Raw genomic sequence first — 13360 nt, 5'->3', positions numbered from 1 at the left:
AAAGACATCGAAAGTTTCAACGGCACGTAGTGCTCATAAAACTAGACTAAAAGGCTCTCGACATTTTATCGTTAAACCACCCTGCAGTACTCGATGATATTTGAATGAAACTTGGAAGCGGAGCTAAAAAGCCTTGGTAAAGGGAAGTTTCATAAACGGTAAGAAGTAGGAACCTCGGTATCCCAGCCTGGAACCACGGTGCTTTGCGCAACTCGGCTTCCTCGCTGCGATTGTTCAGGCTGTCCGTTCTTTCAGGCAGAGGCGGTGGCGTTGGAGTCGATCCGTGAGTACTTCCGTCAGCAGGTACCGAGCTGCTGGAAGTACTGATCTGAGATCTCCTCTTCGACTTGAATTCGGTTTCTGTCCCCGAGCTCGGGGAATTGTGTCCTATCCTGTGGATTCATTAAAGAATTCACTTACTGAATGCTGGTGGAGATTAGTTTCGTAATAAAAGAAGTTAAATTCTTCATAATCGGTAGTAGCGATGATTACGATTGCTCGTGATATTACCTGTTGTTCTCGATGTTGAAGTTTTTCGCCGTGATGGACGCGTTGATGGTGTTGTCCAGGCTCTCGGACGGCGGTATCTTGTTGTAGGTGGGCCTGGTTGCCTCCGAGTCGATGATCGCCTCGTTGATGTAGCCCCCAGAGTGCGGCCTGTTCGATGGGCTCGTCGGTGTGCTGCTACCGCTGACGAGGGGGCAGCTGTCATCCTCACCGTTCAGTCCAAGAACGTCACGTCCACCTGTCAAACCCATCGCCAGCCGCTTTATCAGAGGCGGCTTGTCCGTTAGCCTCTTGTACGAGTTCAGCTCCGTCGGCGAGTTGCTCTCATCGCTGCTGGGTGTACTTTGCTGGGAGATACTCTTTGGCTCGTCCTCGTTCGTTATGGGGCCGAGGACGTTGGTGAAGTTGTGCGTCGGCCGTAGACCCGGGATCGAGTTCGGTGTCTAGTGGCCATGGAAACAGGGAATCCCATAAATCCCATGGTGGACGAGTCACAAATATTCGAGGGCATCTTGGATGCAGGGGTATTAGAAAATCAGAGGGAAGCGTAGGGGAGTGGTGGGATGAAAGGGACACGAATTGAAAGGGGCGTTGCAATTATTTGAAAGATAAAGGATCTTCCCACGACGAAAGTATTTTCATTTTGTAGCAACACTAATGTATGTTCAAACACATCTAACTGCAAGTCGCTGCCATTTCAAAGATAGCGGTGATACACGGTTGAACTTTTTCGTGCTTGAAAGTAAAATTTTTTATGTTCTTTCGAAACGTTTTGCGAAGTGCTGTTACTCATGACTGATTTCTTTATTACTATATCTGGACTGATATTTATTCAGGAACAATAAGACATATGTTAGATAACCTTTTGTTTAATATTGTAACTGTAGGTAGAGATTAGATTTTCAAATGTGTTGTCATATTTATGAATGGGAGATAAGAACCTATCCTTCAAACCCTTACTATGATAAATCGAACATTGGTAATAAAATAATATTTACCACAGATCAAGATGTTTTGATCAATTTTGGTGCCAATTAAGATCTTTCAATTAACGTAGTTTGGAGTAATCTAAGTATTATGTGTTTGGTTTTTAATGAAAGTATTATTAAGCTTAATGTAAAATTTGTTACAAATATTTTGGCAATGACGTGGTATTTATGTAACTTAAGAAAAACGTCAACTTGTAGACTTGTCGATATCAATACAGCGATTTCGGTACCAGCAGAAATAATAGTTAAAGCAATAATATTAATATTACCTTGCTTTATAGCCAGATAACTGGCCTTTCTAGTGCGACCAATTAGAACTCGAATGCTTATTTATTTTTTTGATTATCTCCTAAACAAAAATGTCCTTTTCGCCCCACCTCTCCCTTACATTTCTATTTCTATTTCCTATTCTCTTTATAAAAAATACTAATTAGCTCGCAATTTATGGAAACGAAGGGTAAAGCGGTCGTTCTTACAATGAACCATTCGCCACTATTAAAAGGGACATTCTGATCCCAAGAATTTTCCGTTTATCACGGATGATCAATTCCTTATTAATTAATTCAGCTACTGAGATAGATACATCGTTTTAGTTATGTCGACACCGCTCCGACCGACACGGCGCGGCGTCGCGACGACGTCTCTATTTAAGTCCAGCCCGAGAACCGTGGCGAATAGCGGCGTGAAACGACATCGTACGGTTTCTTGAAAAAACCCATCGAGCAAAGGGAGCGCAGGGGGCAAGACAATGCTCGAGCTTTTACCTTCACGCCGGCGAGTCGCAGCGTGGGCGAGCCAGCGCTGCCGAGCTGCACGTTCATGTCCGCCGCAGACGAGCCGCTTCCAGTCCTGGACGTGGGCGACGTCCGACTTTTTAGCCACGAATTCGACGACGAATTCCTGCAACCGCCTCCCGCGCCGGCGATCGAGCTGTCGCCAGCCAACGATTTGTTCTGCAATCAAAGGAAATCAATGGTAAACACCTACCGGGAGACTCGCGAGAGATATTGAACACTTTCAGTGGTTCCAGGTTTTCAGAAATTCAACGCGCCAATCTTACGAATAATCATATCTTCGAATACTTAACGCGTCACAGAGGAAGCATCGAAGATCAAGCGACGATCTAGGAGTTCACTTGCCAATTTTGCCTCGGGAGCAGTTACGGGGCCCCTGATTCAGGCGGCGAAACTCGTAGACCGATGAATAGTTGAGGATCCTACGATTCCCCAGGACGATTGAATAGGGAGAGCCGACGGCCACGCCGCGACGTACTGACCGTTTACTTGGAAACGCGACGGAGCCAAGAGACTCGGGTCGAATTTATAATTAACGCGGCCTGTAAATGGGACACCTCTACTGGAGCCGTGTGCCCCCGTGAGATCGCGTCGGGCGTACATTTCCCTTTCCCCGAGCGCGGCGGGTATTCGGGAGGAAACGGAGAAGAGGGTCTTTCCAATAATGCCCATAAATTCTTTCCGTTTCCTAGGCACAAAAGACACCCCCGCGCGCCCCGGCAACTTGGAAATATTCTTCCGCGTTCCTTCGTGACCCCGGCACGCCTGCCCGCTCCTAGGCGAATTTTACTTCTGATAAATTGCGCCGTTAGAATGCGGCGACAGGCAATTATTTGGAACGGTCGACCGTGAAAAATTGCCGTCAAACGAGAAAACGATCGAGGCGGGAGGGGTAATTCTTTGAATAAAGCGCTTCCCGCCCCGGTTCGTTTGCGCGGGAACAAATGGGATTGCGATCCCGCGGATGCTTTCAATCGCGACTCGAACAATCGCGCGGTCTCCTTCTGTTTGGCTTTGCCGCTGGGTTGCTAAACGCGACTCGACTCTTCCTTTCAATTCCACTCGTGCACTCTCGATGTACGAATATTAGGCAATCGCTGTCGATATTGATACTCCTGCCTGCCAGGAACCGTGCCACATAATCTCGTTCCTCGTGCGGTTTGCCAGAAATCACCGCGAGTCGCGTGGTTTAACCCTCGACGTCAATTTAAACCCTCGCCTGGCAGGGTTTATTTTGACGACTTAGAGAATATAAGGGTTCTAGATTGCCACAAGCTTAAGATTAAATATAAAAGCTTCTTTTGGAACCTTTCTCGCCTTGGTGTGCAAGCGAATGAAATTACAAGGCAAGGTGGTTGAAGTGAGAATGGAAGGTAGTGAAAATGATTCGGCTAGGGGTGACGAGAGAAAGCACGTACCCACGAGGATCGACTGTCCTGCTTGTCCTTGCGATAGGGTGGCGACGATTGCGGTGAGATCACATCTTGAAGGATCGGCTGGCGCTGAAGCTGCGCCACGTATGCCATACGAAAAGCATTGCCGACAATGGTGTTCAACTCCTCCGCCTGAAACAGGTGGAAACAGATTTTCATTCAGCAGCCGCGTGGACGATCCGCGAAATAGTTTGCGTGTTTACGGCGACGGTGGATCGAAGCGCGTCGACCTAAATCCAGCCCGGCGAACTAATTGATACCGCACAGGCGAATTTCAATTAATCCGCCGCCCACCTTTCCACCCTTCTCCGCGCTCCACATCAAAGATGGACCGTCGAACTCTAATCGACGGTCAATTAGGGCCGGGAATGGCAAGTTCGCGTTCGACCGGGGCAGCCACTTATTTAATTCCGGCGGAAACAGGCGGCGTCGTAACTTCTGCGCTCGGCACACCCGCGTGGCTTCCACTGCGTTTTTAATTAACGCCCATCAGTCGATAATGAACCGCAACGAGGGTTTTATTATATTTCTGGCGTGGAGTACAGTATCACGTCTCTCTGTCAGTTCTCCTTCGTGATTGATTCGATATCTGGCGCCACGTGTGGCAGCATATTTTTTTTTAACCGAGGGGGACCAGTTACGTGGAAAGTGGGTCCTTTTAAATTAAATTGCGCATAGTTTCTAAAAAGGAAATTTGACGTTCCCGAGGGAAAGAAGAGCTTCCTTACGAGCAGCCTCGCGCGTTTGTAGTCGCGTGGAATATTCCCGCCACGAATGTCGACGTGTTGGGAGAAAATTTCCAATGATGATCACGAAGGCTGTCGCGGTGCTTCTTCGACGCCACGGCTCGGTTACAGAAGTGAAAAGAGAAGAGAAGAAACGGGCGCCTGGCGTAATCCATACCAGCCACGGAGAACCCTACCGGAAGCGGAGTCGATACGGAAAATAAACTACGCGGAGGAACTTTACATATGCCGGGCGAGAGCCGCAGTGTGCGCAGCGGTAGTCAAAAGAGGGATTAAAATGAAAACAGTGACGAAAATAGGTAGCGCAGTTGAAATCTCTATTCTAGGCTAGTATCAAACTGCAACCACCTTATTCCCCTTCAGAGGAGTATCCAGTGTCAATATTCAATTTTGACAAACAACTAAACTTCGAGTGAATTCACTGTTCTACTGTCAGTCCCCTCTTTACATCTTACGCTGACTCCCGGTGTGGTAGTATTTGCAGAATCCAGAGTTAGGCATTAACGAAATGAAGAATTATTTAAATAACGCATCAAATAAAAGTTGCTTTAACTTTAAATTATTTCACGAATAAAGCTAATTTCTTTATTCGACGTTGAATAATTTTCTGGCGCGCGTTCAGAAATAGTTCGACCTGAGGTAACTTTATTCGCCACGTGACGAATAATTTTTTTCAACTTTTATTCGTTATTCGAAATTTCTATTTAAATACAATGTTTGCCCATCTCTGGTAGAACAATACATAAATGGAAATAAAATGTCATTTTTTTAATTTTCCTTTGCCCGCCATTGTGCGAAGAAAACACGAAGAGTTTGCCTGGCACGACACAGCGAGCTAAAGGGCTGGAGAGAGAAGAAGGCGGCTAGGAAAAGGGAGAAAGGGATGAGAATCGAGTGGGCGATGGGGCGAAGAAGGATGGACCGAGGGAAAAGGGAAACGCCAGGGGCGGGATAGGGAGGAATACGAGGGGGCCAGGGAGGCGGCAGCATTCGATAGCATGCCGGAGGCTGCGGTCTGCACTTGCCTAAGCCGGATATTCGAAATGGGAACCGAATGTGAACACGGTGCTATAGTGTGACACGCGCGTTCCTCGTGTCTGCGGCTGGAATACGGCATGTTTGATATTTGCGTTCTAGGCGACGCCGCCGACGACAAAAATTTTATTCCGTGCTGGCCGTGAAACAGGTGATCGCTGCCTGGCAGATATTTCACGCAGCCATTTAGTAACCCTTTCGTCGCGCCGTTTTACGACGGGGTTGCATGTCGCGACCCATTGGCCCTTGCAACTATTTTTATCAGAGCATCGAATAGAGAATACCGCCGGAAGGTTGGCTTGAAAATGTGATTTGACACCTTGGGGGTGGTGCTGGTTGTACTGAAAGTTGCGTTGGAGTGGGCTGGACTATGTATTTCTTGATGGATATTTGAAAATGTAAAAGTATCTCATTCCCTTTTTCTATATTAGGTTCTTCGGAAGTAGATATAGGTTTCTTTTATAAAAACTGATTGATCGCGGTGTTACCGTTCCGCGTGACATCAGCACGCTTATTTCTGGAGGGACACGCGAAAATTCTTGTAACTGAAACTGAGGAAAAGTGGCTGGTGATACAGTACGGTCATTAAGAAGTTTGGCGAACGGTTTAAATGGAATACCGATTCGCCCCCTGGGCCCTATAAGTGCAAATCATCAGTAAGTTACGTATATTTATGGGGTCCATTTATCACCTGATCCTTTTACGACTACTCTGAAAGGATGAGAAATGGTGCTCTCCGAATGATTGAAATCCCCGCGTAACGTCCAAACTGAAGCCCTCGAAAATAATTAGAAATTCCGCATGATAATGCAGCATTAATACCTGCGTACGCAATTACAAACAGCTTATACGCAGTGTGCATCTATGGCCACTTAAAAAGGCGATGCACTTCTACGAGAATCGAATAGAATCACCTTGAATCCACATCTGTTGCACCCCAGCTCTAAGAAACAATTCTATAGAAGATTTATCATTGAAATAATATATTTGCATTAGCCAGCATCCAGCGTACCTATAGAAGGATTTAATGATCCAAACTTTCATTTACGCTGCTGCAAAATTTACTTCATTATCAGCTTTCCTAGCGGAGCTGTTTCGAATCGAGGAAAAAAGATTTTAAAAAAGAATTAAAACCGACTTCAAAGAAATAAAAATGCACTGAAAATTGAAAAATAAGATTTTTCCTTATTTAATCTATGACTCTCAATTATTTATGTCGGCACCACATCATTTGCACTGTGTAAATCTGGCGCCGACTAAAAAAATTGAGAGTCATAGATTAAATAAAGACAAAACTTATTTTTCACTTTTCAGTGCATTTTTATTTCTTTAAAGTCGGTTTTAATTTTTTTTTTAAATTAGACATTTTTCCTTTTTTAAATATTTAAGTTCTATAACTACATTTAATTTTAAAAATATGGGCAGGCCTACAAAAGGAGCTGCTCGTGCAAAAAGAACCGTTTGCTAGAAACGGAAGATTCCAATAGTAATGAAACTGACTTCTTATTTTTGGTGTAATTTCAAAACTAGTGAACGGATTTTGATAATTCTTTCCCTATGACCTAAGTTGCTCGAAGCTAAACGAAATGCAATATGTTTCACGAAAATCGGTCCAGCAGTTCCGGAGAAATTCGCCGACAAACATAATACATGCCAACATACATACATACAAACGCATCGAGCTGAGAACCTCTTTCCTTTTGAAGTCGATTAAAAATAGAGGCCACCGAAACGGCCCCTCGTATGTTTGCCGATCTCTGTTACCTTTCCCAATTTCCCCGTCACGCCGGTCAGACAGAATTTTAACGAACACCACGCAAATCGCTCGTGCCCGCACGCAGAATTTAATAACTGCGTTCATAACGCGGACGAACGGTTGTCAGCGGCCACTGTTGCGAATTCGATCCCGCGACGTCCGACATCCGACGCTTTGCGCGTTTGGTATCCGCCAGAGAAATCAGTTTCAGCCGTGTCTGCGAGAGAAACTGCGGGAGAACGGCGGTAAATACGTCCGTTACGTCAGGCTGCAAGCGCGTCGCTCGTAAAGAAGATCAATCTCTGTTTCACCTGTAAACTTCCGTCTCTCCTCGCGAGTGATGTCGTCTCTGATTTTGGGAGTGCGAGTTTTCACGGTGCGGTATTCCCAACTGTCATAGACGAACCTGTGTACTTTCGATCCCTGCCCCGACACAGCTGTACAAATTCCGTACAAGTCCTATGCGACGGTTGAGGGAAAACGAAGCGACAAATCTAGGAAAATTCTCCCACGTTAAAGACCCCCCTGTTCACCCACCCAGACGGATTGAAGCTTGGAAGAGAAAAGCCACGTAGCTTGTCGTTGCGCAATCCACTAGTCGCCGTTACGAAACCATCCAACAACGAAAGGCAAACGTTCACACGAGACGTCCAGGCAGGAAATTCCTCCGTTCCTTTGTAACCCCGGGGTTTATCGCGTTTTCCTTCGCCTACACACGGAGACCGCGCGTGTGCTTGCCGGCAACGTAACCCACAACACGTGGACCGGCGTTTCGAGGCAGCGGGGGTTAACAGCTCGCAACATATGAGATGTCGCTTTCCAACGTATTCCTTTGCCCTGCCCGCCTCGTAATTGGAATATCTCGAAACGGACGCGACCATCCGGCTGGACCCTAACGAGGGGAACCTACGAAAAAGGAATCTTAGAAAGTAGCGAGGTGCAACTCTACCCGGCAACACACAAATCGCGAAATTATTTCGATCACTGATTCGTAATTGAAGATCGACCGACGAAATGCACTTTCTGCTGATCAGGCGACCGTCAAGGTTCACCAATTGTCAGGAAAAAAGCAAGAAGCTGAGTAGGAGAGGCTGAAAGGGAGAGCAGCAGGAAACCCGAATGGAAACGCAAAGGAAGAGAGGAGTCTCCACGAGCGCAGCGTGGTGGATCTTTTTGTGGGATCCTCAGGGATGCATGCGCGCACAGGGTGTTTCCTTATTAATGGCCACAGATCGCGGGAGCAACTCAGCAGAGCAGAGCACAAGCACGCCTCCAAACCCATAAACAACATCAAACAGAATTCATTTATACGAACATTTTATCATCTAACCACGTTGAATTTACCCGCCCAAGTGGCGCCCGCGAGTAACGAAGCGCCCTGTACGGCGAAGCGCCCTTACTCGTACGAGGAGGAATAGAAAGAAGACGAGTGACCACGGGGTGGTGGCACAGAGAGAAAGAGAGAGAGAGAGCAAGAGAGAGAGAGAAAGAGAGAAAAGGAAAGAGAGAGAAAGAGAGAGAGAGCGAGAGGGTTCGAGGGAATGGCGTACAGCTTTCCAGCAGGCCGCAGTGCAAATGCAGGCCTTGAATGTGTAATAAGCACTCACGTCGCAACCCTTGGCTAGGCCAGTGCCTCGTGTCTGCGTTTAGAAAGGTCCTGGCACGCACACGGGCGTGCGGGATCCGCGCGGGGCCCCGCGCGCTGAATGCTGCCCGGCGGCCGTGTGTGCGCTCGGGTTCAGTATGATACGGGGCACGCCGTCGACGCAAGTTTGATTGCGAACGGACGACGACGCTCGCTGCCTGGCAGGCCGCGAGGCAAACACGCATCCACGTCGCAGCTACGGTGAAAAACAGGGGAGGGTGGAAAGGCTATCGCTCTCTTTTCCAAAGCTCATAAAAGCCACGGCCGTGCGTATTAATGCGCGACGTTGACGGCGCGCCGCTACGAGAGAGCCGCCTAAAAGACGACGCATTGTGCGGCCAGGAATGAGAGTACACCGCCCTTCCTCGCTCCGCGTTCGCCTTAAACCGCTGGGTACGCGGGAGGGCGCATTGTGCGCGACGCGAGCACCCCCCTCCGTCCACCTCGCCGTCGCCACTCCCCGGGAGGGAAAGCCATCCGCGTGGTTTATCGCGTATTTGCGAACGAAGGGATCGGTTTCGAGTAAGAGAAGACATTCGACGTCACGGTCGCCGAGCTTCGTGGATCTTTTGATCTACCGTAGGTTCCGACGAGGAGGGGACTCGGGGTGGCTGGAGGACGTTATATTTCGATATTGAAAAAGTCTTCTTGGGAGAATGGCCCGGCTAGGTTGTACGGTGTCTTTAAAATGGCCCTTTTGCTACATCTGGCGCTACCTCGAGGATCGCGGTCGTATGGGCAGGGGGATTGGGGTGTCGCGAGCTTCTGGCACCCATTGGTGGATCGTAGGATGAGGAAAATGATCGAGCAGGGACATGGAGTGATATTAAGCTATCGGAATGATGATACCAGCGAGTGGTTGGGTAAACAAGGCATCTCTATGCCAGTCCTCGAGCTGAGAGAGGAGAACAACACTCCACTGCCGAAACTCGACGGCAATTTCTAACTAGTTGGCAAGAAACCTCGTTAACGAATTTATTCGCCGTGACTTTATCAAGTTCGAAACCGTCGAGCGTCTTCCTCGTTCTTAGTCTCGAGGAAACCGAGCGCCGTTGCGCCGCGGTGCAACATTAAAAGTTGCCTCCGCCGTTTCCTCGCCGGAGCAGTAATTATTATGCAAGAACGGTTCGCTTCGTAGAGTCGCGATGAAAAAAAAATCTATTGCCCTGCATCCGAACGACATCGGCGAAAACTTTCCCTTCACTAACACCTGGGTATTCAATATTCCGCGATACACACCATAAAATGGAAGCCTTCGAGTTGCTTTAGTAGTACAGTAGCCACCGATGCTGAATTTCACTTGTAGACAATAATTATTATTATTATTATTATTCGTCTTTAGTACTTGAAATATACGGCGAAAAATAATACATAAAGACTAGCGAAGTAAAGGACGAGGCTGCAGTAGAATACTGCTAGAAGCCTAACCGTAACTAAATAACTAACATTAAACCAAAACAAAAACTGGAGAAGAAAAAATAGAAACAGAGAGAATTCTAAACACCTAAACATTATTCTGACGCACAGTGCAAAAATATATATCGTCGAGCTTCACATTTAAAATCAGGAAACGAATTTAGCCCTCGAATATCAGGTGGAAGGGAATTATAATAATGAGCCGAAATATAGGCGAAGGAGGATTCAAATTTAGATTTCGAGTGTACCGGTATAGAAAGGAGACTTTGATGTCGAGTAGAAAGAGAATTAGGCCCATGGTAAGCAAGATTGTTGCGAAGAATATTATAGAGATAAAGCGGGACGCGAGATCAGAGTATTTTGTGAACGATACAACGTAAATGGAAAATCCAGCGCTGAGGTATACGTAACCAAGACGTTTTAACGTATAGATGAGAGATATGATCATACTTCTGTTGGATTACTATAATTATTAAAAGGCAAAAATGATTCAACATTCAGGGAAACCTGAATATAGTAAAAGATAATACGTCTGTAGAGCGTTTTTTTGTTTCAATATCTCGCAACGGTGATAAAACAGTCCGTTGTTAGAGAAGAGCTCACTTCTGTTCGGTATACCGTCGTAGAAAGACATTCTTTCCTAGCCGTTAAATAAAACTAAAAGGCTCATTTATTTAATAACCAATTTCCAATAACTTCGAGACACAGAAAGAAAAACCCAAACAGAGATTTTGCACACGCTGAATAAGGTGAGAAAGATGATAGGATAAACATGGACGATAGACGACATCACAATAATCAAACAACGAAATAATCAAAGTCTGGGGTAATAACAGTTTTTCAGTGTCTACTTGAATTTCTGTAAAACTTTAATCGCGAAAAGATGAAGCTACGATCGAACCCTACATTCACCTCAACCCCTCAAAACCTCTGGGTACTCTATTCTACTACTGTATACGGCACACTCTTCAAGTAGTTCAAACAGGCATTTACGAAACCCACGTCCCAAACGGCGATACAGAGTTGCGTCTTCCAAAGCAACGGTGGTTAAAGGTACATACGCCCGCGATTTACAACCCCGTCCGTTTATAGACAAGAAAAAGTCGGCTGGAAGAGGTTCGCGCGTTCATCCCGGTCGTTATTCTTCGAAACGTGCACGCAGAACGGGCACAATAGGCTTGTCACGCGACTAGCCAGCGGGCGCAACAGCCGTCACGGTGAAAGTTTAATCGCGGTTACGCGTACCGACCCGGGCAAAAATAAATATTGCCACGCGGGAGAGAGCTAGTGGCTCGTAAAGAACGTCGGATGCCGGCGGTATTTCGCATTCAGCCGGGGAGATGCTCCTCTCGCTACCGCCGGTCGTGATTCTCGTCACAAACGGTTAACTACATTGTCACCGCGTAGATACGGACGCTTCGGCTTTTTCACGATAATACCAGCAGCTTGCTGTATCCCGCGGGGGAACAAAACCCGCGGTAAGACGTCGTGGATACGCTCCGGCGGTTTGCCTTCGCGCACAGAGCGAATCCTGTTCAAGTCCATGCAGGATGTGTCCTCGAAACGTCAGACTCTTCTGGAGGACCACTTCAGGGGTATCTGTCGCGTTGATAAATTGAAGTATCAAGCTGGGGACGTTTACACGGTTTTCGTGGGCGATTTAACTCCCTCCCCACTCGCGGTTACTCGCGTATAGGGTTTTCCTTTATTCTCGCAGTTGCTGCTTTCGTATTTTCCTTCAGCTTCGTGGGAGTTGAACGTCGAGTAGCGGAGGAACAAGCTGGATGATGAATATCGAGCTATCACTCGGTAACACGTAGATTAAAGGGTTGTATCTAGTCAGGCGGCCGAAAAGAGGCGAATGTTTGTGAATTTTTTTGAAAAAACCGGGAGCATATATTCTTACAGACCTTTTTGCGCTTAAAAGAGCAACATTTAGAGAACATTTGGTAATTTTTTCGTATAAAAATATTTACGTTTATAATAATGTAACAACCGACATCCAAGAAGTATTTTTAAAAATTTGTTTTGTACTGCCATTCGGAAGCAGATTATCTAAAATCAAAAAACAAAAAAGATTTCGTTAGTATATTAATGTATCCTCAGGTCGCCGGAGAGAATTTTCCGAAATATTAATTTAAAACGAAATGGCGGCTATTGAAAGTTGAAATCCTGATTTTTACGTGCAAAAATCACTCAAGAAAAATCAGGATTTCAACTTTAAATAGCCGCCATTTTGTTTTAAATTAATATTTCGGAAAAAATCCCTCCGCCAATCTGAGGATGCATTAGTATATTAACGAAATCTTTTTTGTATTTTGATTTTAGATAATCTGATTCCGAATGGCAGTGCTCACCGCAAAAGCAAATTTTTAAAAAGGCTTCTTGGATGTCGGTTGTTACTTTATTATAAACGTAAATATTTTTCTACGAAAAAATTACCCAATGTTCTTTAAATGTTGCTCTTTTAAGCGCAAAAAGTTTTATAAAAATATACGCTTCCGCTTCTTCAAAAAAAATTCACAAATATTCGCCTCTTTTCAGCCGCCTGACAAGCTATAACCCCTTAAAGGATCGAGAAATGGGGCTTTAAAGAGTCCCTCAGCTTCAATGGAATATCGGCGCTTGGATCACCTCGATCCAGCTCATGAACGGAGCACTGCTATCGAAGGGAATTGTCCTGGGAAAACTATATATCGCGAATCGCCAGCGTGGGAATAATTCCAGGTGAATTTATCCTCAACCTCTGTCGATTAGCCCTGATCGTGCGCAACGGTCACCTGGCGCGATCCACGGTTTTCGAAAGGTCAGCTAGGTATGTGGGCTCGAACTGCTTCGGGAGGAAAACGAGCAATGAAAGAGCAGGTTTTCGGGATCGTAGATCAGCGCAGCTCGCGTCGGGCGCGGCGGACGTGTCATTGAGAAAAATTGATCCTCGTGGCCGTAGGCGGCGCAGCAGCCACCCCCCTCGACCCGAGCAGAAAATACGGTCCTGGGATTCCCGCCCCACGGAGGAAAAGGTACTGCTCTCTGCTCCGA

General features: G+C 46.4%; 1 protein-coding gene across 1 annotated transcript in view; it reads right to left on the bottom strand.

Annotated features, from left to right (window-relative positions):
• LOC143371351 (uncharacterized) overlaps positions 1-13360 on the bottom strand; it is a 176515-nt gene that overhangs the window by 6105 nt on the left and 157050 nt on the right. Inside the window, exons 5-8 of the mRNA XM_076816463.1 lie at positions 3709-3855; positions 2261-2449; positions 511-950; positions 174-392 (exon numbers count right to left, since the gene is read on the bottom strand). Coding sequence (XP_076672578.1) covers positions 174-392; positions 511-950; positions 2261-2449; positions 3709-3855 — 995 coding nt within the window. The remainder of the gene's footprint in view (positions 1-173; positions 393-510; positions 951-2260; positions 2450-3708; positions 3856-13360) is intronic.

This window comes from Andrena cerasifolii, chromosome 7 (genome assembly GCF_050908995.1).
Source record: "Andrena cerasifolii isolate SP2316 chromosome 7, iyAndCera1_principal, whole genome shotgun sequence".
Classification (NCBI taxonomy): Eukaryota; Metazoa; Arthropoda; class Insecta; order Hymenoptera; family Andrenidae; genus Andrena; species Andrena cerasifolii.
Note: the sequence above shows the minus strand (reverse complement) of the source record. Positions and strands in the feature narration are given on the sequence as shown.